General features: G+C 38.1%; 1 protein-coding gene across 4 annotated transcripts in view; it reads left to right on the top strand.

Annotated features, from left to right (window-relative positions):
- Nucleotides 1-23,365, top strand: part of PRTG (protogenin) — an 85,178-nt gene that overhangs the window by 28,164 nt on the left and 33,649 nt on the right. For all 4 annotated transcript variants that reach the window (XM_040569929.1, XM_040569928.1, XM_040569927.1 and 1 more), the window contains 9 exons: nt 4,775-4,919; nt 5,915-6,048; nt 6,358-6,495; nt 7,652-7,810; nt 8,371-8,530; nt 9,176-9,423; nt 13,344-13,508; nt 14,551-14,856; nt 15,570-15,758. In XM_040569929.1, the coding sequence (XP_040425863.1) occupies nt 4,775-4,919; nt 5,915-6,048; nt 6,358-6,495; nt 7,652-7,810; nt 8,371-8,530; nt 9,176-9,423; nt 13,344-13,508; nt 14,551-14,856; nt 15,570-15,758 (1,644 nt within the window). The remainder of the gene's footprint in view (nt 1-4,774; nt 4,920-5,914; nt 6,049-6,357; nt 6,496-7,651; nt 7,811-8,370; nt 8,531-9,175; nt 9,424-13,343; nt 13,509-14,550; nt 14,857-15,569; nt 15,759-23,365) is intronic.

The raw sequence follows: 23,365 nt of genomic DNA, 5'->3' as shown, positions 1-23,365 counted from the left end.
ATTTATCACATGCTATCCTGAAATCCATTGCTCAGGAAACAGACATAGCTTTTTCTTAACATACAAGCTTATTTTTCTCAAGTGAAACCTCTTCACCTGAGAATTAGGAAAAAAAAAAAAAGTTTCATTTGCAGGTTAGGGCTATTGTTTAATTCTCAATACTATTAATACGTAAGTTCTAGAAATTGCATGATGGCATTAGGCACTTTTGTTTCCACCTGAGTAGCTCATCTGTCTGAGTGGCCATTACCTGCTGAGAAACACACAAGTGTTTGGTTTGGAGGGTTTCACAATATTTGCTGCAGTCTGGTTAGGTGAAACCCAATTCTCTGCTGCTGTTTCAGTTCAGGGGCTTCGTCTTCCATTCTTTCAATTCCTCTATTATACAATTACATTTCAGTCTTGGGCTAGTGTCAGCTGGTATGTGTGAAAAAATCAGCAAGATTTAAAAGTAATAAATACGTAGGTTGTTGGAATTTCTTTTGCCTTTCAAGAAGGCTCATTCAGAAAATCACTTAGGGACATAAAGGTCATGAGGTAGCCTTGACCTGCCACAGCATCTGGTTTTAGTACCCAGGTCGAAAGTGCAGGATGTAAGGGAACATCCGAAGTCATCTGGACTTGTGTTTGCATGGGCAATCTGCCTTCATTTAATTCCATAATTTCCTTCACTTAGGAGTGAAGGAAATGATTATTATTGTTAAAAATAATAAAGGACTGCTGTATTTTAACAACAACAACAACAAAAAGATAAGAGGGGTGAGCACCTCATTAAGAGTTTGACTTTATTGTAACATAACTGTTAAATCCATGTAAACCTGAATTTAAGTACAGTTTTCTTCTGTGCATGCAGGATAGTTTTCAATACATGTATGTCACGGTAGACAGAAGCAGTGTTTCTCTAATATTTAATCATCGTATGCTGACAAGTAATCATTTGTCATTTGAGCCTGAGGATATTTGCCTCAGTGGTAAATGAGGGAACTCATACCTGAATTGAACTCTGATTTCCTTTTGTATGGATAACTTTATTGGGCAGAACTGGGTGGTTTATGCCATCACAAATATTTGTACTCAAAAGTAACTATACAAACATCTGTTCCCTTTACATAAATTGCAATAATTTTAAAAATGAAATACAATTTATAATAATTGTTTTCTTCCTCTGTGTGCAGCATTTGGTATCCTGCAAGTTAAAAAAAGGTGGGAGCACCAGCTTCTTGGAGTAACATTTGTTGTTTTGTGTTTTTTTTTGGCTATAAACCTGGGAACAAAATGATTAAATAGACTGGAGAAGAGGGGGAAACCTCAAATAAAAAGGCACTTACATTTATTGTGTTCTGCAGGGTTGTTTTCAGGAACAACCCAAGTCTCTTGAGACTTTGTTTCTTATCCATTTTATAGAGCTCTGGCCTCTTAACAGCAGTGCTTTAATGACTTGTTCTTGGGGTTCTGAGTTGGTATCAGCGTTTGCCATGAAAACAAGTCTGTTACAAAGAGGTCAGGTTTCATGAGACAGCAATAGACTTGTAAAAACAGATTTTACTGGCACAAATAAAGTCAGAGTTAAGAAGAAACCACAGATTTGCGTAAGGAAACAAGATACAGAAGGAGCAAGTATTGAGCTAAACTGATAAACAATTTATAAATTGAGAATGATTGGGAGATGAACAAAAGTTTTTTTTCTTCGTTTCTTAAATGACGTTTAGTGATATTAATGAGTTTTTCTGAAGATTTTGTGCAGTTCTCTGCAATTCTGACTTTTGCTGTCATTAAAGATTAAATTTCGGAGGCAATACCTCTGTCCTGCTCAGGTGGAAAAATGTTCTTTAGATATTAGCCTAAAATTTTTTAATGTATTTTCTAAATAACAGAGTTGAGTCTGTTCTTACTTGCTATTGTGACATTGTTTTGTTCCTGTATTATTAATTTTCTTGAATTTCTTGGAATCCTTGAGAAGCTCTCTTCTGTCTTTAATCTTTAGCTGTAATGTACAGGGTGCATTAGAATAAAACATTATATATGTTTATGTGTATATAATATATATTATAGTATTTATTATATAGGGCACACACACACACACACACACATATATATATATATAAATAAAAGCCATATACTAGATTTGTATTCTCACACTGTTCTTTTAAATAATCTCAGTGATATAAGGAAATTTTTGGTGTGACTTTATAGTTCCTCTAGAGACAAAACTTTTAAAAGTCTGGAAGAGCTTTGCTTTGCTGAGACCTTTCTGCCTTGTCAGAACGGTCCTTTCTTACATCACGGGCTGTGTGGTGCATCTGCACTGCACAGTGGCTCTGAGACTTGTGTTATGTTGATTTGTGGTGTTCTTATTATGCCTTTATTACATTCCAAGAGATTTTATTTTGAAAGTTAAGCAGACTTGCTCAGCTTGCTTCATCATGCTTTCAATAAATAGGTAATGAATGCAAAGAACTATACTTTGTGTTAGAAAATCTGTTCAGAACAGCACAAGGGAAGTACTCTGCTGACTCTCCAGATGATACGTGTTGTCTGTGCAGGCAGGGATTAGAATGGATGAGGAAGGGAGGAAGTAAGACGAGTGTGGATGCTTTTGTTTTGCTCTTCTGTGGTGGAAAGCTACAGTAGAGTTGGACAGCATCAAATTCAGCAGAAAGCAAATCCCACAAGTTAAGAGTCATGGGAGCAATCTGGTATACATGCAGTTTGCCTTGCAGTCAATCTTAACTCTGTGAAATTGAACTTTGGTCTGTAGAAAAGAACTATTATGTTTCTTTTTCCTTCTGATGATTTCCTAGCAACCAAAAGAAGATATCTACTTAGGGAGAAAACTGCTTGAATGTTTCCTCTCCCTGTCCCATCTCCACCCCATCCACCTGTAAGGCTTCTGTTGTAACTTTTTATGTATGATGTGGCTTTTTTTGTTTGTTTTTTTAATTAAGTGGTTAATTAGGACTTAACCATGAGGTTTATGAATCTCTTACTGCTCAAAAGTGAAAGGAATAACCGAATGCACAATGTAGGGAACTGGGTTAAATTCTGCAGGTGAGTGAGTCTGGTTCTCTCTGCGGTGAGGGTGGGTAAGCAACTGGCTGTAGGCTGTGCTGGGGCTGGGGAGACCTGCTGCTAAAAGCCACAGCCAAGCACAGAGCTGATCTTAAGCACAGATACCAGAGCATCTCTACATGTGTCCTGGCAGTCTGAATCACATTTGAGGTGCCAGACCTGGATTCCAATGGCCATGGTGTTTGCATCACGTGGTGGCAAGTGCTTTCGGGTGATTTTGCAGGCAAGGGTGGTTTGGTAGTCTTGTTAGCCAGCTTTTTTGGGAGGTATCATTAGGACTGTTCATTCCCATAGTGCTGATGGTACTACCAAAATGCAGTGCAAAAAAAAAAAAAAAAAAGATTTATTCTGACCCGGGGTATGAAATAGCTATACTAGTAATAGGAATCTTTAACTTACATAGTTAAGTCTATGCTAGGAGTTAGTTTGTGCATGGAGGGGAAAGCAATCAAGTGATGGCATGTTTTCTTCACACTCCAAAATCTAATTTATTGATGCTGTGTAGGAGTATTAAATTGTGGGGTAGTGGTGGTGGGCTGGAGCATTCATTAAGATGCTTGGTGTGCATCAGTGCTGGACATGTACCCTATACAGCAGAGCATTATTGAGAACACCTTACAGCTAATACTATGTAAACCAAATTCAATTAATATATAAAATAGAGGAATTCTTTCAACACAAAGCTTGAAAGTTAAGAGATGGGTAACTTACTAATATTGTCAACTACATTGTGTTTTTTTAGAATTTACACAAGAGTAGAAGTTTACTCTAAATCTGATTTTAAAAACAAATCAATATCATGGAGTTTTTACAGAGATTGTTCCCTGTGCAATTACAGGGAATGTGAATGCATGTGGAATTATTCATGTTGTGAGTTATCCAAAACGAGTTGCCACTGAATAGATGCTCTTTGTGTTAATTATGTAGTGAGCAGCAGTAAATAGAGCAATTAATTAGAGGCTTTTGTATTCCTTTCCCTTCAGCTTTTATTTTCTGATCAATTTCTTAGGTGTCTATTAGATGGAAGGTATTTATTGATCTGCCATTTCAGCTGGCTCAATTTTGCGAACTCCTGAAGTTGTAAGTGCTTGAAATTTTATAGGGAAGCAATGTGTGGTCACTTGGACTTTTGGGATGAAAGTGTTGGTTAAAATTTTGAGATCGTTGTAGGGTTTTTTTGTTTTTCTTTTTTTTCAATCAAACCAACTTGTCCAACTCTGCAAATGCTTTTACTGACGTGAGTGTTATTAAATGACTGAAGTATGACTGTTGGGATTCAAGTGCTGTTCCAGAAATTTTCTATTGCAGTCAGATTTTTTTTGATGAAGTGTTGTGGGGCCCAAGGTTCTTGCATCGATGTGAATTGCAATAGTTTAATAACCGGTATGCTTTCTAGTTGCATGCCAGTCAATTTGTTCACCTCATTCTATTTGAGAGATTCATGTTAATTTTGGTTGATATATGTATATTTTTAAACCAAATTAAGTTAAAATAAAATTATTTTTAATATACCTGCAACCAATGAAAGCAGGCGTTGAGAAAAGTTTATAAGGTAATTAGACCAGTCTTTCTTTACATGTACAAAAGAGGACAAATTGAAGTATTTTGGAGTATTTTTTCAAGTTGACCTATGATCTGGAGTTTAGTTTAGCCAACGTTTTTTCCTCACTTGACTCCTTCAACTTACATGTTCTCTTATTTTTAGCCATTTCTGCATTTGAAGTCCAGCCACTTTCAGCTGAGGTTCAGGAAGGTGGAGTAGCTCGATTTGTCTGTAAAATAACAGCAAACCCTCCTGCCGTTGTGACATGGGAAGTGAATCGAACAACTTTACCTGTAGCCATGGACAGGTAAGTAAACTTGCATGTTTTAGAATGTCATTTATTCTCTGTGATAATTTTGGGCCTACTACAAGAATAAAATCTGAATACTTGCAATGACTGCATTAAAAAGGTTCCATCTGTGTAGTATGTCCACTACTAATGAGACAGTAATAGTTGTGTGGTTAGAGTCATGAGCACAGGCCAGTCAGTTGCTATTGTGTATGCAATAAACATAGAATGAGATAATGTCCATTGACCTGTGAATTGTTGGGGGAATTGCTGTGGGATACAGAATAGGAGGACTTTTGCTGTGGGGACAGTTTGAACTAGTGGGATTGTTTTCACAGGTGCAACGTAGAAGAATTGATGCTGAACCTGTGGGTGTTTTTTTTCTTTCCTTTTTTTTTTTAAGGGCCTATGAAGAACTATGTATGTAGAAAACTGAGTTAAAACACTTCATGCTAGGGAAATTCTGCTCAGGGAGACTTGTATTTTGAGTTCATTAACTTGAAGCATATAGCCTGTTCTGTGCTGGGTATTCTCCATGGCCAGATTGCGATCACTGAACCTACTCCCATCCTTCTCAGCATGTAACTTTTGTTGAACATGTCTAAGACACCTAGCATGCAAAGGAAGGTAAAAAGAGAAACATAAAAGTTGAAAGCATAGGTGGGTTTATTGGAAATTGTTTATTATGCTACGGTAGCAGAAATTGCTGCCAAATAAACCCACCAACTTGAATAATATGGACATGGTAGCTGGCTAAAGAAGGCTGGGATGATTGCTTTTGAGGATGAGAAAAATCTGCTGGTTAAAACAGATTCTTCTGCTCTCATGCTGGTGTTAATCAGGGAATCCCGCCTGTAGTTGAGGAATGGAGAGAGATGAGTCATGTGTAGAGAGTGTTTTTTGAGTCTCCAGCCTGCTGTTCGCAGGTCAATGTAGTAATGGCTATTTATAAACCAAATACTTCTTTCACTGGTGGAACATTTATCTACATTTCTTTTTTGTTTCTTTGACAGAATAACTGCTCTACCTACAGGAGTTCTTCAGATCTATGGTGTTGAACAGAAGGATGCTGGGAACTATCGATGTGTTGCCACGACAATAGCCAATAGACGTAAGAGCACTGAGGCAACACTGAGTGTTATTCCAGGTACTCAACATGTGAGATTTTTCCACAATATTTTAGTTGTCTTAGTACTGTAGCAAAAACACTTACTTGCAGTGAAGGGCTGTAACTGCCCTCTAAACCACTCACCAAAGCGATAATTTTACTTACTTATATCTCGTGGCTAAAATATTGTTCAAGATATATTTATTTTTTTACAATTACTGAAATATGGATTTGATGTATACTTAACTTTAAGCATCCTTTAAAAATATATATAATTAAGCTTTTGTTTAATTGCCCTCACTTTCTTTGTTCTTTTTTTTTAATTATTATTTTTATTTTTCTTCAAAGCTTCAGATTTGAAGCCTTTTCACAAGCCAGCTATTATAGCTGGTCCTCAAAACATTACGGCATCTCTTCATCAAACTGTCATACTGGAGTGCGTAGCCACAGGGAATCCAAAGCCAATCATCTCATGGAGCCGGTTAGGTAGGTCTTAAAATTACAGCGTACAACATTAAGCCTGTGGAGAGGAAGTGAAACTGGAAAGAAAGGATTTCAGCAATTAGGTTACTGTTCTGAGGCTTCATGTAGTAGGCAATGATTTGTAGGTTAGGGTAGGATAAGTGGAACTCTTTGTCACATACTTCCATACTGCTGTAGAGAACCCCTGAGGTTTCCTGAGGTTTGCCTGCTTCTGTTATCAGTCCTGAACTGCCCCCAGTACATTATGGACAGGGTGCCAGGTGGGGCAGTGACCTCCAGGAACCTGTGAATCAGAATAGAATCACTGGTAAGTTAGGGCAGATTGGAGTGACTGCATCCTACAAAACAATCCTGTAAATGTTTCTTCCCCTATTCTTCTTGGAAGCAGCATGTGAATGGGATTTGGACGTTGTATTAATGGGCTGTTCAGACCCTGGATTGCCTTAGAGCGCAAGTAATCTGACTGGAAGGGGACAAAAGAACAGAGGGAATGCAATAGGAGTAAGAATGTTCATCAGTGGAACCCCTTTTTGCTATGCAAATTGCCTCTGTTTTCACGTCTTGTTATACGTACCTAAATGTGAAAGTCAAGACTATACCTGTAGAAGCAAATTGTCAAAAGTTTTCCTACCTTTTATTTCTAGAAGTGGGAGAAATAACTATGTTTCCTGGTTGATTCAGTAGCTCTTGTGGACAAACAAGTTTTATTTTTTAAAAAAATTGTGTGACAGTTAGCTTAAGGGTTTTTTCCTTAGAAAAATAAAATATATGGTAATCAAATATGTTTGTTTTATCCCCAGCATAATTCAGATGGAGGTGGATGATCCCTGTTGGTAGTGATGAACTGAATCTTAGTGCAAGACAAATGGGGAGGGTAACTGGGAAAATGGCATTAGTTTTTAGCTGTGATGGAGAGTATCAGATACGTCGACTTACTAAGTGGAGTAACCTAACTGTCTGAATGGTCAGATAACTAAGAGTTAAGCTCAAAGCAAATACAAAATGGCAATCTCTGAAAACTCATCTGAGATTTTTCTTTGCATTTTTTGATCTTTAAACTCAAATCCATGCCATTACTATTTAGGCAACCTTATTCAGATTGGTTATTGGAATACATTGAGCAACTTCCTAACCATACTTCTCCCACTGTCTCAAATAGACCATAAGTCCATTGATGTCTTCAATACTCGTGTCCTTGGAAATGGGAACCTCATGATCTCTGACGTGAAGGTGCAGCATGCAGGCGTGTATGTCTGTCGAGCCACTATTCCTGGCACACGAAACTTCACAGTCGCAATGGCAACTCTCACTGTGCTGGGTGAGCCTGCTTTGACTTCTGCTTTGTTTCAACGTCCTGCTTCTCTCTTGAGCTGTGCTTTGTAGGGGGTTGGATTTAGGGAGGTTGCCAAGGTGAAATGGATCACAGATCTGTGGCTGCATTCTTTTGTCACTTGACTCACATGAGATGCGCCAGGCATTCGACATTTGAGTTACAAACTAATAGTTCATTTGCACTTAGAGATAGACGGGTGCAGTGTTTCATCTGGGAAGGTTGACTTCCAAAACAAAATCTAGTGACAAAGTAAAAATATGTAATACACCTGTGTGAGTCATTAGAAGTTTGTTGTAGACTGGAGTTTGATTTGTTGTTTGTATTTATAAATGCAAAATCAAAAATGTGTAGCAATGTTGCTTTTTGTGGAGGGAGTATGTGTTTTTAAACATGCTTTGTTCACATGAAATGTGCTTTCTGCATGGGTATATTTATGCTTGAGTGGCCTGAGGAGAGGGGCTTGTGTGTGGGAAAGTTCTTTCTTAGTCTGACTGTCCTGGCATTTATGTGGGCTTGATTTTTTTTTGCTTGTTACTTACCTGTAGCTCCACCTTCATTTGTGGAATGGCCAGAAAGTTTAACAAGGCCTAGAGCTGGTACTGCTCGTTTTGCCTGTCAGGCAGAAGGAATTCCTGCCCCCAAAATTTCATGGCTGAAAAATGGAAGGAGGATACATTCCAATGGTAGAATAAAAATGTACAACAGGTAAGATGTCCATTGCTGTATGAGAGGTGTGCCTGTGAAGAATACAGTTCTTATGAAAGGATGAGATTCCAGTAACTAAATATAGCCAAACAAGATATAACTCAAGTAAACAAAATTAAGTGTAACATTATGGACACTTCACAGGCAGAAGGAATGCAAGTTAGCCGATACCTAAAATCCTCAATGAAGATTTTGTGTTCTCTGCATTACCAGGGAGGAAACTCAAGTGGTTTCACAATGGAGTTACTCTAGATTTACAGTAGTGTAGTACAGACCAGAATCTTGCAAGTTGTTTGAGGCCTGTTTCACTCCTGTGTAGCGAACAGCTCATACTAAAGAGTTGGTTAAGAAATGACAATCCTAAGGTTGTGCTATTTGCAGGGAGCAATAGATTTACAGGCTTATTTTCATTGTGCCTGGCTTTGCAGGCCTAAACACGAATACTGACATGGCAGGTTTTGAGTAACACTACAGGTTGCTAAATTTCACAACAGCACATTAATTTCTAATTGAAAAGTTTGTGAAGTACAAATCATTTAAACTCATGAAATAGAGGAAATGTAACTGTTGTTGCATTCTATAGAGCTACGTTTATTCAAGATGTAAGCTTTTCTTTTTTCCTTTTTTTCTTCCTTTTGAATTCAGTAAATTGGTGATTAACCAGATCATTCCTGAAGATGATGCCATTTATCAGTGCATGGCTGAGAACAGTCAAGGATCTGTGCTCTCCAGGGCCAGGCTTACTGTAGTTATGTCAGAAGACAGACCCAGTGCACCTTATAATGTCCATGCTGAAACAATGTCAAGCTCAGCAATCCTGCTAGCGTGGGAGAGGCCGCTGTATAATTCAGACAAAGTGATTGCATACTCTGTGCATTACATGAAAGCGGAAGGTAAGCAGTTTAATTTAATTTGTTTCCATATACTATTATATACTTATATGTGGTAAGAACTTGAATGTCTGTCCAAGAGGTGCCGAATTTGAATGGCTGATGACTAGGGCTTCATCAGAGCATAACAGCATAAAAATCCATATTGTAACCAACAGACATGCGTGGGCAAAAATGCTTTTGCGAACTCATCTCGTTTGTGGGACTGATTGCTCTTCCAACTCACCTTTGTCTTATCATTCCAGTGAACAGATTTTGAAGTCAGCAATGGGCTTTAAAAGTTGGGACCTCCCTACTAATGTCTGGGTTTCCCTCAATTTGTCCTCAGGGGGAAATTCTGCCTAGCTCTCTTCTATATGTTTGCTTGGTTAGGAAGGACAGAGCATATACCAGAGTCCTGGAGGCTTACAGAGTTGACATTTTCACTAGATTCAGCTCTTCTGTCTATATGCCCCAGTTCTTGTGACTTTACAGATTTCCATGTGTTTTGGAGTAGAATAATTGACATGTTATTGGCTTTAGCTATTATCTCTTAGAATATTGACTTAGTGAGAAAATTTGCTCTCCTTTCACCCCTTGCTCTCCTACAATGAGAAATATATATATTCGAACTTTCCAAATATGTGGAAATAGCCATGAACTGTTTGCTGTAGCCTCTTAAATATTATATAAATTCCTATGTAACAGGGAATGGATAATTAAAAGAAAAATGAATAACTAGACATTTATAATCACTTAGTGTTATGCGATTCCTTTAAGTTAAGGAAATCTTTAGGGTGATAGAAAACAGGCATTGTTCATAAGTAAGAGAAGTGACTGCCGAAGGACCTGAAATTTTGTTTGGTGTGTGGCTTAAACTAAGCTGTAATGCAGCTCTGTTTTCTAGGAGGACTGATTTCTTTTTTCATTTCTATTCAGTAACTAGTTTATTCAACGACAGGACTGCAGATGCTCAGCTCTGTGTGGAATACCAGTCTGCCATCTGCTAAGCAGAGGACAGGAAGGACAGCTTAATTACTCTAATACTGATGCAGGAATAGCTGCCTTTGCTTTTGCAAGTGGAATCTTTCAGGACACAAGAGAATTTTGTCTGAAGGAAGGAAGGAAAGAGTTTTAAAAGATAATGAGGACAAGAGGTGCGGGAAATTACCCCCTACACTTTCAGTCACTGAGGTATTGTGCTGACAACCCGCACTCAAAGCTAATATGAATAAAGTCACACTAGATAAGCTATCTGGGTAATTGTATGTCCGGTGCCAGTGTAGAGAGCAGAGACCGGGTAACTTCAAAGAAAACTGGGAAATTGTCCTTAGGGAAGCTTGTATTTGTGCAGGAAATACTCTTTCACAGTAGTGAAAAATCTTCTAGAATTTGTATTCTGCAAAATTGTTTTGCAGTCGTTGTATCCTTTGCTTGCTTATACAAATGTTGTGTCTTGCGAAATAAAAACAAAACAAAACCCACCAAACCCTGTATTATTTAAACTTGCTTTCTCAAATACTCATTTTGTTAATCTTTCCAGACAGCCTTGTGACATTTATTTCACGTAAGGCTGTTGTGTATCCTTTCACATTAAAAACTCCCTGGTGGGGAGTGGGAGGGGCTACGTTATGTGGAGTAATTTCAGTGCTGGGAATCAAAATGTGGGTGATTTGTGTGCATTTTTAATTGGTACCAGAAGTTCTGCATCAGGGCATAAAAACATTTTTGGCTTGTTTTGTATTGTAGAAAATGTTTGGGTTCAAAGGCTAGTGGACAGCACTCCTGTAAAAATAGCTACTTTCTGAGAGGTAGTCGGTGAACCTTTCAGAGGATGTTGCCCACATCAGAGGCATTATTAAAAATCTAGAAAGCATGCCTTTGCGAGGAAGTATCGCATCAGTTGGTTCTGTAATCTCAGTTTTAGGGCAACTGTATTTGAAGAAATGCAAATTAAAGGATAATCTTTTGATTCAGTGAGATGACATTCACACCATACCTGGGCTCAGAGTTGCTAAAATTCACTGACATTGACATGTCTTGCTTACTTTGTAAGAATTCTGGATAATTATGTGTTTGTGTAAGTCGTTTGGATCAAGGTATTGCTGTCATCATTTTCTTCAGCGTGTCTTTCCTCAGTCCACCCTCACAATTTGTTTCAGACGCTAATTAATATTAAAAAGAACCTCAGATGTCTCCCACTTAACTAGAGCATATCTTACTTGCTTAAAGATTCTGATGTGTGTAACTTTTTTCTTTATGTATTGCTTGGTGGTTTATTTAGGAACCTTATTTGTCAGTGTGAGTGAGTAAGGTTTTATTACAAAAAATAACAAAATGCTTGCTAAGTCTCCTACTGATGCTTATGATTCCATAAGTCTGAAACATAAAGGAAACCTGGACAATACACTAATCATATGCAGTTCCTGAGAATTTTCCGTAGAGTTCACAGTGTGGTAGGTGCTTTGAATACAAAAGATACCATCGCTCATCGTTTAATTTCACAACTTGAGCATTCTGCTGCTTCCCTATAAAAAGACGTTCAGGTCCTCTTCCTTATTTAAATTCAAGAAAAAAAAAGGTTTTAATGAAGTTAGTTGAATAAACTAACAGGTGGTGTGGTGTCTTTTGTCGTGTTTTTTGCCTTTTTTTTTTGTTGTTTCTTTTAAGCAGAATATTTTGCATTCAAATCGGGGTCATAGTAGCAAGAAGAATAAGGGTCTGATGAGCGTGCATGTTGGAGTGTGTTAATTCCTTGTTAGTGATTCAGAAAAGGCACAAAGGGAACACTGATTGTGGTGGAAGGCAAGCCTTGTTCTCTATTATGGCTGTTTCATTAGGGCCTCTGCATGAGGCCTAGCAATCCATTCAATGAGAGAACAAGTCCTTTTAATTTGAGCTCAAGGATCTTGTTTAGCAGGTCAGAAATCGTGCCTTGCAATTCGTAATTAACAAGCCATTAACTAGTCTGTTGTGAGATGCTCGTAATCTTGTCTAATTAAAATGCTATCAAGTTAATTCATAAATGTGGGAAAACTTAATGGTGGAATTTGCCTTTCGTTTTGTTTATAAATTCAGTTGTGAAGAGGAGGAGCTGGCTCTTACAGCGTTTTGATTAAGTTGACATGCATTCGGTGTGAATTGTTCGTTAGCACAGCAGCTTTCACCACACGTATTCCACTTTATAGCCTTCCTCTATAGGAATAAAGCCCCACAAAGACAAGACTGCTGCTTGCATTGCTATGCATATTTTAATGTGAATTGCTGAGATTTTTTTTTTCCTGTCTCTTATTTTCTCTCCTTTTTTTAACGACTCATTAAGGAGCAAAACACTTTTGAAGTTCTTTCTAGGCTATTCCTATTGGCCTTTTTCCAAATAAAAGAAAAAAAATGTCAATCAAATGTACTAGAATTTGAAGGGCTAAAATAAGATCCTTTCACTGAATAATTTCTTTCTGTTTGTTTGGTTTTGTTTAGGGGGGGGCGGGTTTTTTGTTTGTTTTTTTTTGTTTGTTTTGTTTTGATGGAGTGAAGGCTTTGCATTCCTCCCAGTCTGCTATATTAAAACCTATGTAAATAGGTTTTGAAAAAACCTCCCTGACTCTAAACAAATAGATTTAGAAGTTTGCTATGAACGATAAGGCAATTAGAGCTCGTGTGTTGTGTTACTGTACATTGGGCACAGTTTGTTGTGACTGATTCTAAAAAGGGGTTTAGAGTTGCATTCAGTGTCCCTTATTCGTGAAAATCCTGAAACACCATAATGTACACCACAGCAAGGCACAGTTACTCCTGTGCATAAAAGAACTCTACTTAGTAGGTTGAAAAAATAGACGTAGGCTGGGGAAGATCATGAAATAACTTGGTAAGATCTCAAATCCAAGCACCGTGATGTTTACAGATAGTGAGAAATTTTTGTTTCTTTAACCCTTGTTTTATGGCAGGTTTAAACAATGAAGAGTACCAAGTGGTCATTGGAAATGATACAACCCATTACATTATTGATGATTTGGATCCAGCAAGCAACTATACCTTCTATATTGTGGCTTATATGCCTCTGGGAGCCAGTCAGATGTCAGATCATGTGACTCAGCACACCCTCGAAGATGGTAAGACAAATAAATACCACCCATTTTGAGTGAGCATTTTTATTTGCACTGAGTAGAAATGTGCAATCAAGTGCTAACATCTCTCGAGGATCCAGTGACATCAGTGAGACTTCTGGATACATGCAGTCTAAGACTGAGCTAGCTAATGAAAGGAATGAGAATAAGGTAACATTCTGACAGGACAACATTATATATTACTTGGTGCCTTTTTTTACATTGAAAGATGTTTCATTAAATCAGGTAAGTAATTGTTCCAGATCTTTAAGAACTTCCTCAGTGCTGAGAATGTGTTGGAAGCCTAGGATTTTGAACTGCACACCCAGTGCATCTTCTGGAAATTTTGAAGGAAAATTTGAAATAACAATTTGACATACCAAAAAAATTAAGGTGGTAGTTTTTGATGTGCGTGTGGGGGTGGTGTCTGTGCTTGTTAGTGGAATCCGAGTTTCATGAAAAAAACATACTGACTTATTTCTGCACAGTGGTCTAACTATCCAGAACATCATGTCAACAACAAATTGTTTAGTACATCCCACTGGAACTGATTAACAAATTCTGACAGTGTTAAGCTTTGGCAGTGTGGAACGTTGCCCATTCCAGTTATCCACCTGTCTCTTTGCCAGGAGTTACTACCCTTACAACACAGTTGGTGGAACGGAATATGCACAGAGTCTTCAGCACTGCAGGGGGTTGTCTAGACTCCTAGTTTAAGCTTCTTCATCTAACCTTGACAGTCAGTTTGGCAAAGCAGTAAAGTGCCGATTGCCATCAATTCCTGTTGGCAGCAATAAGAGATTAAAATGTTGAGGGCTTTACAGAAAGGACTATACTGTATGAAGTCTGCACTGTATACTAAGTCTATACTGTATGCAGGTGAGAAGTACGAGCATTGTTAAGCTATTATTAAAATAAACAAGACCATACAAAACTTTTTAGATTATTTACTCTCTTATTACAAGTACCTCATCATAAGTTAAGGTGTCGGATGAGAATTTTACATCTTTTTCCTGAGCTCAATAGCTTTTGTCCTTTTCTTTTATAGTTCCCTTGAGAGCTCCTGAAATTAGTTTGACGAGCCGGAGTCCTACAGATATTCTCATCTCTTGGTTGCCAATTCCTGCAAAATACAGGAGAGGTCAGGTGGTCCTGTACCGTCTGTCTTTCCGCCTCAGCACAGAGAGCAAGATCCAAGTCTTGGAGCTTCCAGGGTCTACAGATGAATATCTCCTAGAAGGCCTGAGACCTGACAGTGTCTACTTGGTTCGTATCACTGCTGCAACAAGGATTGGCTGGGGAGAGGCATCTTTGTGGACTTCCCACCGGACTCCGAAAGCTACAAGTGTGAAAGGTAATTGTTATGTTACTGGCACCTTGGAGATGGGGTCAGTTGCAGGCTTCGTCTGAGGGCTACACGTTTTTCTGACACGTAGCACAAGGATGTGAAATAGGTTTTCCCATTACATGTTCTTATTCTAGTGATCTAGAAAATAGTTCTCTATGTATGATTTTGTGGATAATCTGCACAAACTTCTGATTCCTAGAATAATAAATTAAACGCAGTTAATAGTTTTAGGATCAAATGTTGATGAGGAGCTAATCTGTTTTGTGCTTTACATGGGACAGTAGGAAGAAAAGCTGTTACTATTTTTGTGTTGATCTTTGATTGTTGTCGCATGATGGTATTAACATATTTGACACAGTGGCAGGAAACTTTAAATCAAATGTTTTAGCCTGTAGCCTTGTTTCCAGTGATAACACAGTTTTCTTCTGTTCTACATGATTTTAATCAAAAAACAAACAAATTCAAAAAGCATAGTTCTTCACTGTCAAACCCTTTTCTTCATTTTGGACATTACGCAGTGGAGAGGCTGAATTCAAAAATGTTTTTTTCCTGATTTATCATAAATTATGCTTTTAGATTAGCTATAGGGAATCAAACATATTAATAAAGAAGAATGAACTAGAATGAAGAGTGAACTTAGGAGTGAAGGATGACCAGATTTTTGCATGGATTTTTTTTTCTCAAATATAATAATAATAATTATATTTCTCTAAAACCAGCACCAAAGTCTCCTGAGCTGCGCTTGGAGCCAATGAACTGTACAACCATTACAGTACAGTGGCAGCAGGACTCTGAGGACACTGCAGCTATTCAAGGGTACAAGCTGTATTATAAGGAGGAGGGCCAACAGGAAAATGGACCAATTCTCTTGGATGCCAGTGATCTGCAGTATACTGTCAGTGGTTTAGGTGAGTGTATAAAATACTTCTTAACTGTTCTGGAAGACAATAAGATCAAAGGACGTCCTCGGGATCTTAAATCTTCAGACACGTAAGGCAACAATGTTAGGTATGGCCATGTATTTTCCCAGCAGTAAGTTTTGCAAGTTTGAGTTATGCTGCTGGTGGAATAATCCTATCCCTAAATATATGCTGCACAATGGTTGGATAACCAGGTCTTGTTAATCTTGTATAAGTTGGAAGAAAAAATACCGAAGATTTTTCTCTGGTGTTTCTAGTCTATGTCTGTGTTATTTGTAGCCTTTTTCACACCTACGCTGCTCTACAAGCACTGTTTGTTCACTGCAGAATTGCTGTAGGACACACTACTGTAAATCCTTGAAAATTTTACTGGGATGCTGAGTAAAAATGAACTACAATTATCTTAAAATATTAATGGGATAGTAACATGCATGGTGTGGTAGCTAGTAGTCCCTCTGCATGTTATTTCTTTTATATTTTAAGTAGTACTAGTAAATATTTGCAGGACTGAACACGAAGATTAGAGCACGGAGCTTTCTGAGTCCCACTGGAGTCTTTCCATCGATCATCAGGCTCTGTTTCCTTCTGCAGCTCTTGCCAAGTATATCAGTACAGATGTCTTGATATCACCCTTAGTTAGAAGGTGCTTCTGTATGTATATAAAAAAAAACCTGAGACTTTGTTCATAAAGAGATAGGATCTATAATATAATCAGCAAATGTAATATAGGACTTGACACTTAGTATTTGAAATGTGTCGAGATAGTTTATTAGGGGTAGTGTGGAGAATTAATCTTTACTAAATTAACAAAATTGACCTGTAGTCTTAACTAGGTCAAATGGCCTCTTGACCACGCTCAGATAATTCTCATCTGCTGCATACAGTCGAGATACTATTTTAGGGGAGAGCATTCTGGTCTGTTAACTGGACAACTGACCATCTGTGACCATTCCTAGCCAGAGCATCTGGCAGCAGCTGACTATTTAACTGAGCTGTGAGACAAAAGAGCTGTGGGTTGGAAGGATGTGGTGTCTGTGTCCTAGGACATAAATGCATTTTTTTGTCTTCTCGTTATGCAGTTACTAAACAATAATTTCACACAGGCAAACTCATTAACTGTGTGGCATCCCTCCCCCCCCAAAAAAAAACAAATTTAAAAAAATTATGTGAATTTTCTCAGTATACTAATTTTCCTCAGATTAGGATATAGTTTTACAGAATTCTGTATGTTTTTATTGGGTTTCCTTTCCAGTAAGCACATAGAGGAGAAAACAAAAGCAAAGTGAGTTTGGGAAACTGACTTTCACATTGGTGATTGATAGCATTGATGATGTAACTACTGTAAATGACTTTCAAATGGTTACAGGACTCCTGATGGAAAGATAAGGATGATAAATCAGAATCAGCAATGGCAGTATAAAATAGGTTTCAGTGACTGAACATTAAATATGTCAATATGAATATTATGCCACATTTTAATCTCTTGTTGGTTCCTACCTTATGTTATTGAAAACAGATCACTCTTACGCCAGTGTTATGTCTCCCCAGTTACTTCTGTGTATTTTGAAACTGGGTTATTTAGCATGATAGTCACCATGTAAATAGAATTAAATGATCTGATCAATGTCAGGGTTGCCTTTCTCAAAATAAGTATTCACAGTTTCACATATACATTTGTTTGTGTTAAAGGTCTTGGCATTTATTTTCAATAGCAGGCCATTTCCCAGACAAGTGTAAAATTCCATTATCAATTGAATTTGCCACAGGAGCAGACTACTGAGTGCATACCATGCATTTTTGCCTCTATTTTTAATTCTTCCTTTGCTTCTTCCTGCTCTATAAAGTTCTGACTCTTTACTTAGCAGAAAGTCTTTCATTATGACTTGATGAATCTGCTGTTACAGGTTCTGTTTCGGTAATGTTTCAGAATGTGTGTTCAGAAGTTGAAGCAAGTTCGGTTGGTGGAAGGGTTTGTTTGGGAACCTTCTTTCCATGGCTTTAAAAGTCAAAGGGAGTGTCCGGAGAAGGTCATTTCCCACTTTTCAATGTCTTCAGATCAGTTTTTCTTAAAGAATTTTAAGCATGTGCATATATATCCCTGCCTCAGTATCACCAGTAATCACTATTGCACTAGGTATTTATTTGCTTGCCACAGCTCACTGCGCAGCCAAATATATGATCGTTAGGAGGGTAGAGCCTATACAAGAGGAGCAGTGGCTCTGAAGAACCCATTTTAGGCTTATTTGGTTTATTGGAGCCAGGAACTCTTCGTAACTGTGGCACTACTGATGGGAACCTCATTCTGCAGCCTGCATCTAGAGAGTTTAAAATCATGCAGCTTCTTGCTTATCAGACTTGAAAAAACATGATCCATGATGATGCTGCAACACAAGAACACAGTTCTTAAAGCTGCCTGGAATTAATTTTAATTAAAGAAAAATAATAGTTCTTATGCTAGTAACAGCAATATTTTTTACTAATTAAATGGATGCTTCTGGTGATGGGGGAATGCAACGTGTTCTTGTGCCATTAGTGCCTTTTACACTTGGAGTGAGGGAGGAAAGGAAGAATTCACTCTGCAAATTCATTCTTCTTTAGTTGCTCTCTGAGAGCCCTACCACCTTGTGTGATGGTAGTTACAGTGAGGATTTCAGAAAGTTGCTCTTAGGTGACAAAGCTAACGCAGAGTCTCACCAAATGCACACAAACCCGAAGGCAAGCAGGTTGTGGCAGAAACGTGTACACCTGAGGTGCTCTCTTGTTTCTGTTGTATACAAGATGATATCATGCAAAATAACCGTTTTCAGACAGAAACACCTTAGGGGATGGAAAAACTGGTCTGTTAGCTTTGGTGAAAACGCCTTGAGCATGGGAGCACACATACCTGGGCCTTGCCCTGGCGCAGGGCCCTTCCCAGGAGAACCTGTGGAGCGGAGCGTCCGCGCTAGGGACCGGAGCCCCCAGGAGCACCGCTGGCTCCCAGGGCTGGGGGCACTTGCAGGCTGCAGGGGCTGGCCAGGACCTGCCAGGTGACTGGAGGACCATGAAACGGAGCCCATCTGCTTTATATATGTGTGTGGGTATGTTTTTTATATATATATATATATATATATATATATATATATATGTATACACACACGTATGTGTATACACATGTATATGCGTATGTATAAATATAATAATAATAATTGTTTGGTGGTTCCTGTGAGGCTTGGAGAGCCTGCAAGTCTTCTGTCTGGGAAAGCTGCTTCTATGCTGACTGGAGTTACCTAAAGGTGTGTGACATGAGGGATGTCACAATCCCTTGCTACTTCTCCTGGTACTCCAGTTTTACATTACCTAGTGGCGTCCTCCTACTCAGTCCAGTTCCTCTGGAAAAATACTTATGTAGTGACAGACTCATTTACGCAATATACTCTGTGTTATCAAAAAGTTCAGTAGTAATCAGCAGAACTTCCTTGCTTCCCTGAAATTGTTCTTTGTCCTACCCTTTTCTAGTTACAGAGAGGAGAAATGAGGAAAAGTGTATTTCACCCCTCACTTGGACAAAATATCTAAGTGCTTTTGTGAAGAATTTGTCAAAATCTATATGATGCAAAGACATGTTTTGTGACCCTGCATGACACTGGTCTAAAAAGGGGGTTTGTGCAGAAGAATTAACAAGCTTCCTACTACATTTAGCATTCCCCTGGAGATTTGGCCTTCAGTTGTTTAATTTCCCCTGGATCTATTTATATTGCTTTATAACTATGATTATAGCTAATTTTAATCAAGAGCAGCAAAGACAAGGTCAATCTACAACCTATAGAAATGGAATAAAGATATAAAAGAAGAGTCAGCGCAAAGAATTTCTCCAACTGAACTGTCAGATGCATGTCACCCAAGTGCCTTTTGAAGTAATTTCATAGAAGTGCTTATGAAGTTTCATAAAGCAGTTGATATAATGGTCTGATATGACATAGTGGTTTGATTCCCTCCCCCGCTCCCCCCCAAACATATTGCAGATGCATGCGTGAGAAAGTGTACATCTTAAAAACTTCAGCTTTAATGCCATCTTTCTCATTAAGAGCTGCAAATGTTGTAATATCGAGAAGGAATATTCTAAGAGCATTGTCTATTTTTTAATTTCAGATCATGACTATTGGTGTGTCAAGGTAGTTATTTCTGATAGCTAGGGCTGTAATTTCAGTTTGATCCCAGGTTTTGTTTGTGTCAAAATGTAGTCTTGCATATTTGTATCTGAAAACTTTGGGATATCCAAAATTGCATATGTGGGAATTGATATTACTGTATGGTTATAAGTTACCGTGAAAATTTAGCTTGGGATTCACATACAAATTTCAAGGAACCAAGCATTTGAATGGTTTAGTGAAATAATGTGAAAAACCCTACAACTTCAACTTCAGCATGCTTTTTTTTTTAAATTAATTTAATTGTTCTCAAATTTAATTTGATGAAGTATTTTCTAGTATTGCAGGCCTTTATTTTTGCTTGAGATACTCTACGTCAAGTCAGACATTCATATTTTTATTTGAGCAAATTGCAGCAGTCTTTTAAAATAAATACAGAAAAATCAGAAATGACATCAGTTCTTAATAAAGAACAACTAAAAGCTCGTTTTTTGTTTTGTTTTGCTTATAATAGCAGATGATAGTCCTGTGTGCTGTGTATGCTGTAGCCATTATACCTACATGGTTGCATAGTGAAAAGTGTCTAATAGCTCAGTAGGTGACCAGGACAAATATTATCATTTATTACCACTGTTTACAGCTGGGTCAGTCCAGTGTTTACTCACACTGATTACATCCTTAAACTAAACCTCTTATCTGTCAATTCTCCTGATTGTGTGTAACAGGCTTGCTACTACAACTTATCAGCTAAAACATGAGGGATTTGCTGAGCGAGGGGAGGAGGAATTGGTTGAATTGCATAGTAATAAACCCCAAAGAAGTAGGTTGGGTGTGCTTAAAGCAGCCTTTTCCTCAGCTGTGACCTCTTACTCTTTCGCAGATGTGGCAGTTTATGTATATTTGTATTTAACAGTCCCAAACTCTTGGGCTAGTCCTGGTATGATATGCTTCTACTACACGTCAGTAAGCAAGAGGCACATTCCTTGCTTCATAGTCATGAAAGGCGGACCTGTCACCACTTTAAATGAGCCTGTCTTCCAAAGGCAGACATGGCATATCTGCATATCATTTTTTCCTTGTTCCTGTTTTCTGGGTTTAGAAGGGGTGGGGGAGAAACCCTTATGATTAAGAGACGCAAGGGAGGGGGCTTTGCTACACTGGAAGTCTTTTCTACCTGTAAAATATCAGAGCCAGTGCTGCTTTGATAAGCTTTTGTCCCTTTTATGTACAGAGCTATATTGCATTTACAGGCTGTAAGTGTAAATAGTGATCTCATATATATACATACATATATATATATATATATGTATGTATATATATGTATATATATTTTTTTCCTGTTCCATGGTTGGTATTTACAAACTGGTGCATTAAATTTTGTTTCAAATGTAAGTCAGTGCTAGTAGTTTCTCTAGATAGATTTGTAGCAGGGAGTTCGTTTTGATTCAGGTTTATTCTTGGATGTGTAAAAACTAGGCTGGGTGCCAGGGGCAGGGAAGGAGTGAAACCTTTGTCTTGTGCAGCATTTTTGACTAAGTAATTGTTGGTCTGTGTGCAGCGTGATGTGTGCCAGGACAGGGCAGTGGGGAGCAGCAGGAGGTTGCTTAGAACAAATTCACTGAGATGAGGTGACCAGACAAATGGATTCGCAGACTGACCCACTTCCTTAAATTTGTGCCTCTCTCATGGAAGAAAAATAAACTGCTCTGTTCAGATGAAAAATCGACTCACTCAGGTTATAAATTGAATTTTTACCAAGCAAAACTGAAGCTCGCTTTTACTGTATGTCCCTTTGTTGGAGCTTATTGGCATGGCATCCATTACAACAACTGTGTGTCTGGCTCCACTTTATTTAAGCACTCCTAGAGATGACAGAGTGGGAATCCTGGATAAATATCAGCTTGTTTTTGAGCAGATTTGCTCAAGAGAGGCCAGTTAACTATCAGCTGCTAATGCTGCATAGTTATTGTGCAGTTCAAGTGCCACATCTGTAAAAATGGAGTGCCTTCCTTCCTGTGCAGTTCTGTGGTTATATTCCTCTTGCACTGCGCTCTATCACGTTTGTCTCATAGTTACATATTTTCAGCTTAATTTTTGTTCTCAGAAAAAGAGATTACTTTGATTATCACATTCTTTCTGACACTACAACCTTTATTAAATAAACTTGATTTATTGGTTCTTTTTGGTTTTTAGATGCCTGCATTGTTTTTGAAAATAAATGTTATTTTCACACAGTTGATTTGTAATGGAAAGCTTTCATTAATGTTTAGTGTATTTGCCAATATTAAATTACACCACCAAGTCTCTCAATAGTTTACTGATTTAGCCAGCAATCAAACCTAATGGGTGCTGAAATACTGAAATCTGTAAAATCTACATTAGCAGCATAACTGTTTAGATGTCGATTAAAATGTTACATATGACAAAACAGGGCAAACGCTCATTAAGAGAAATCTCTGGGCTTCTATGAGTTAAATGCAGAGTCATGAAATAGTTTTAAAACTGATGGAGAATTATTTGTCTGCATGGTAAGATTGATTTGGGGTCAGAAAGATGTACTCTTGCTCTCTTAGATGGTTAAGATCTTTCAGAAATGGGTAGATTCCGTGTCAGAAGGATTGCCTAGCATTTTTTTAATGTAACCTTCTCAAACGTGCTCCCTGAACTACTCTGTTTGAATCCATTTATCTGGGAAAATAGTCCTGATGTCCTCATTTGAACATGCCTTGACTTTTGCAGTGATTCATTTTAACTTCCTAAGTTAGTTGCACTTTAAAGGGGAGGGACAGGGTGAGGGAAGAAATAGCCAAGTGAAGATTGAAGACTGAATGTACTGTACTTCAAAAAACAAAAGAAAGTGTTAAGACCAGTTAAGCCTAGCTCTCTAAAGAGATAGTGGGAGCTGTCAGGATGAAGGAAGTTTCATTATTGCATGGGATGATGCCTTGCAACAATTTTATAGATTAAAAACATAAAAGCTTTATTAAAGCAACAGTAGAGATTGTCTTCCATGGGCCCGCTCCAGTAGCTTGGAGGGTTATTGCCTGTATTTTGGGAAGACTTTCCCTTTATCAGCTGTCCCTGACACTGAGTTGGGTGCAGTTGTTTTCACTCAGGACATCAGACTAATTATTTTGCACATCAGGCTAATTGTGTTGCAACTCTAAGAACTGGAATCAAGGGGGCTGGGCAAAGCACTGAAAATTGGAGGGGATGTGATTTGCAATTGGGCAAAAGAACTTGCCAGCCTCTAGTACAGCAACTGTATGTCTTCAAGGTATTTCAAAGGAAAGTTTTCTGTGGTGGTGAAGGAAAATGCTTGCAGGAAATGCTCTCTGCTGCTCTGTGTTCTTGGGCTAGAAATTCCACCATTTAAACCTAACCCTGTGTGGGAATTCAGTTGGGAAATTGTGTCATGTTGATTGAGTAACAGTTAGGATGTATGCAAATAGTGTTTCATTGTTC

The sequence above is a fragment of the Cygnus olor genome, chromosome 11, assembly GCF_009769625.2.
Source record: "Cygnus olor isolate bCygOlo1 chromosome 11, bCygOlo1.pri.v2, whole genome shotgun sequence".
Lineage (NCBI taxonomy): Eukaryota > Metazoa > Chordata > Aves > Anseriformes > Anatidae > Cygnus > Cygnus olor.
This window is presented reverse-complemented; position numbering and strand designations above follow the sequence as displayed.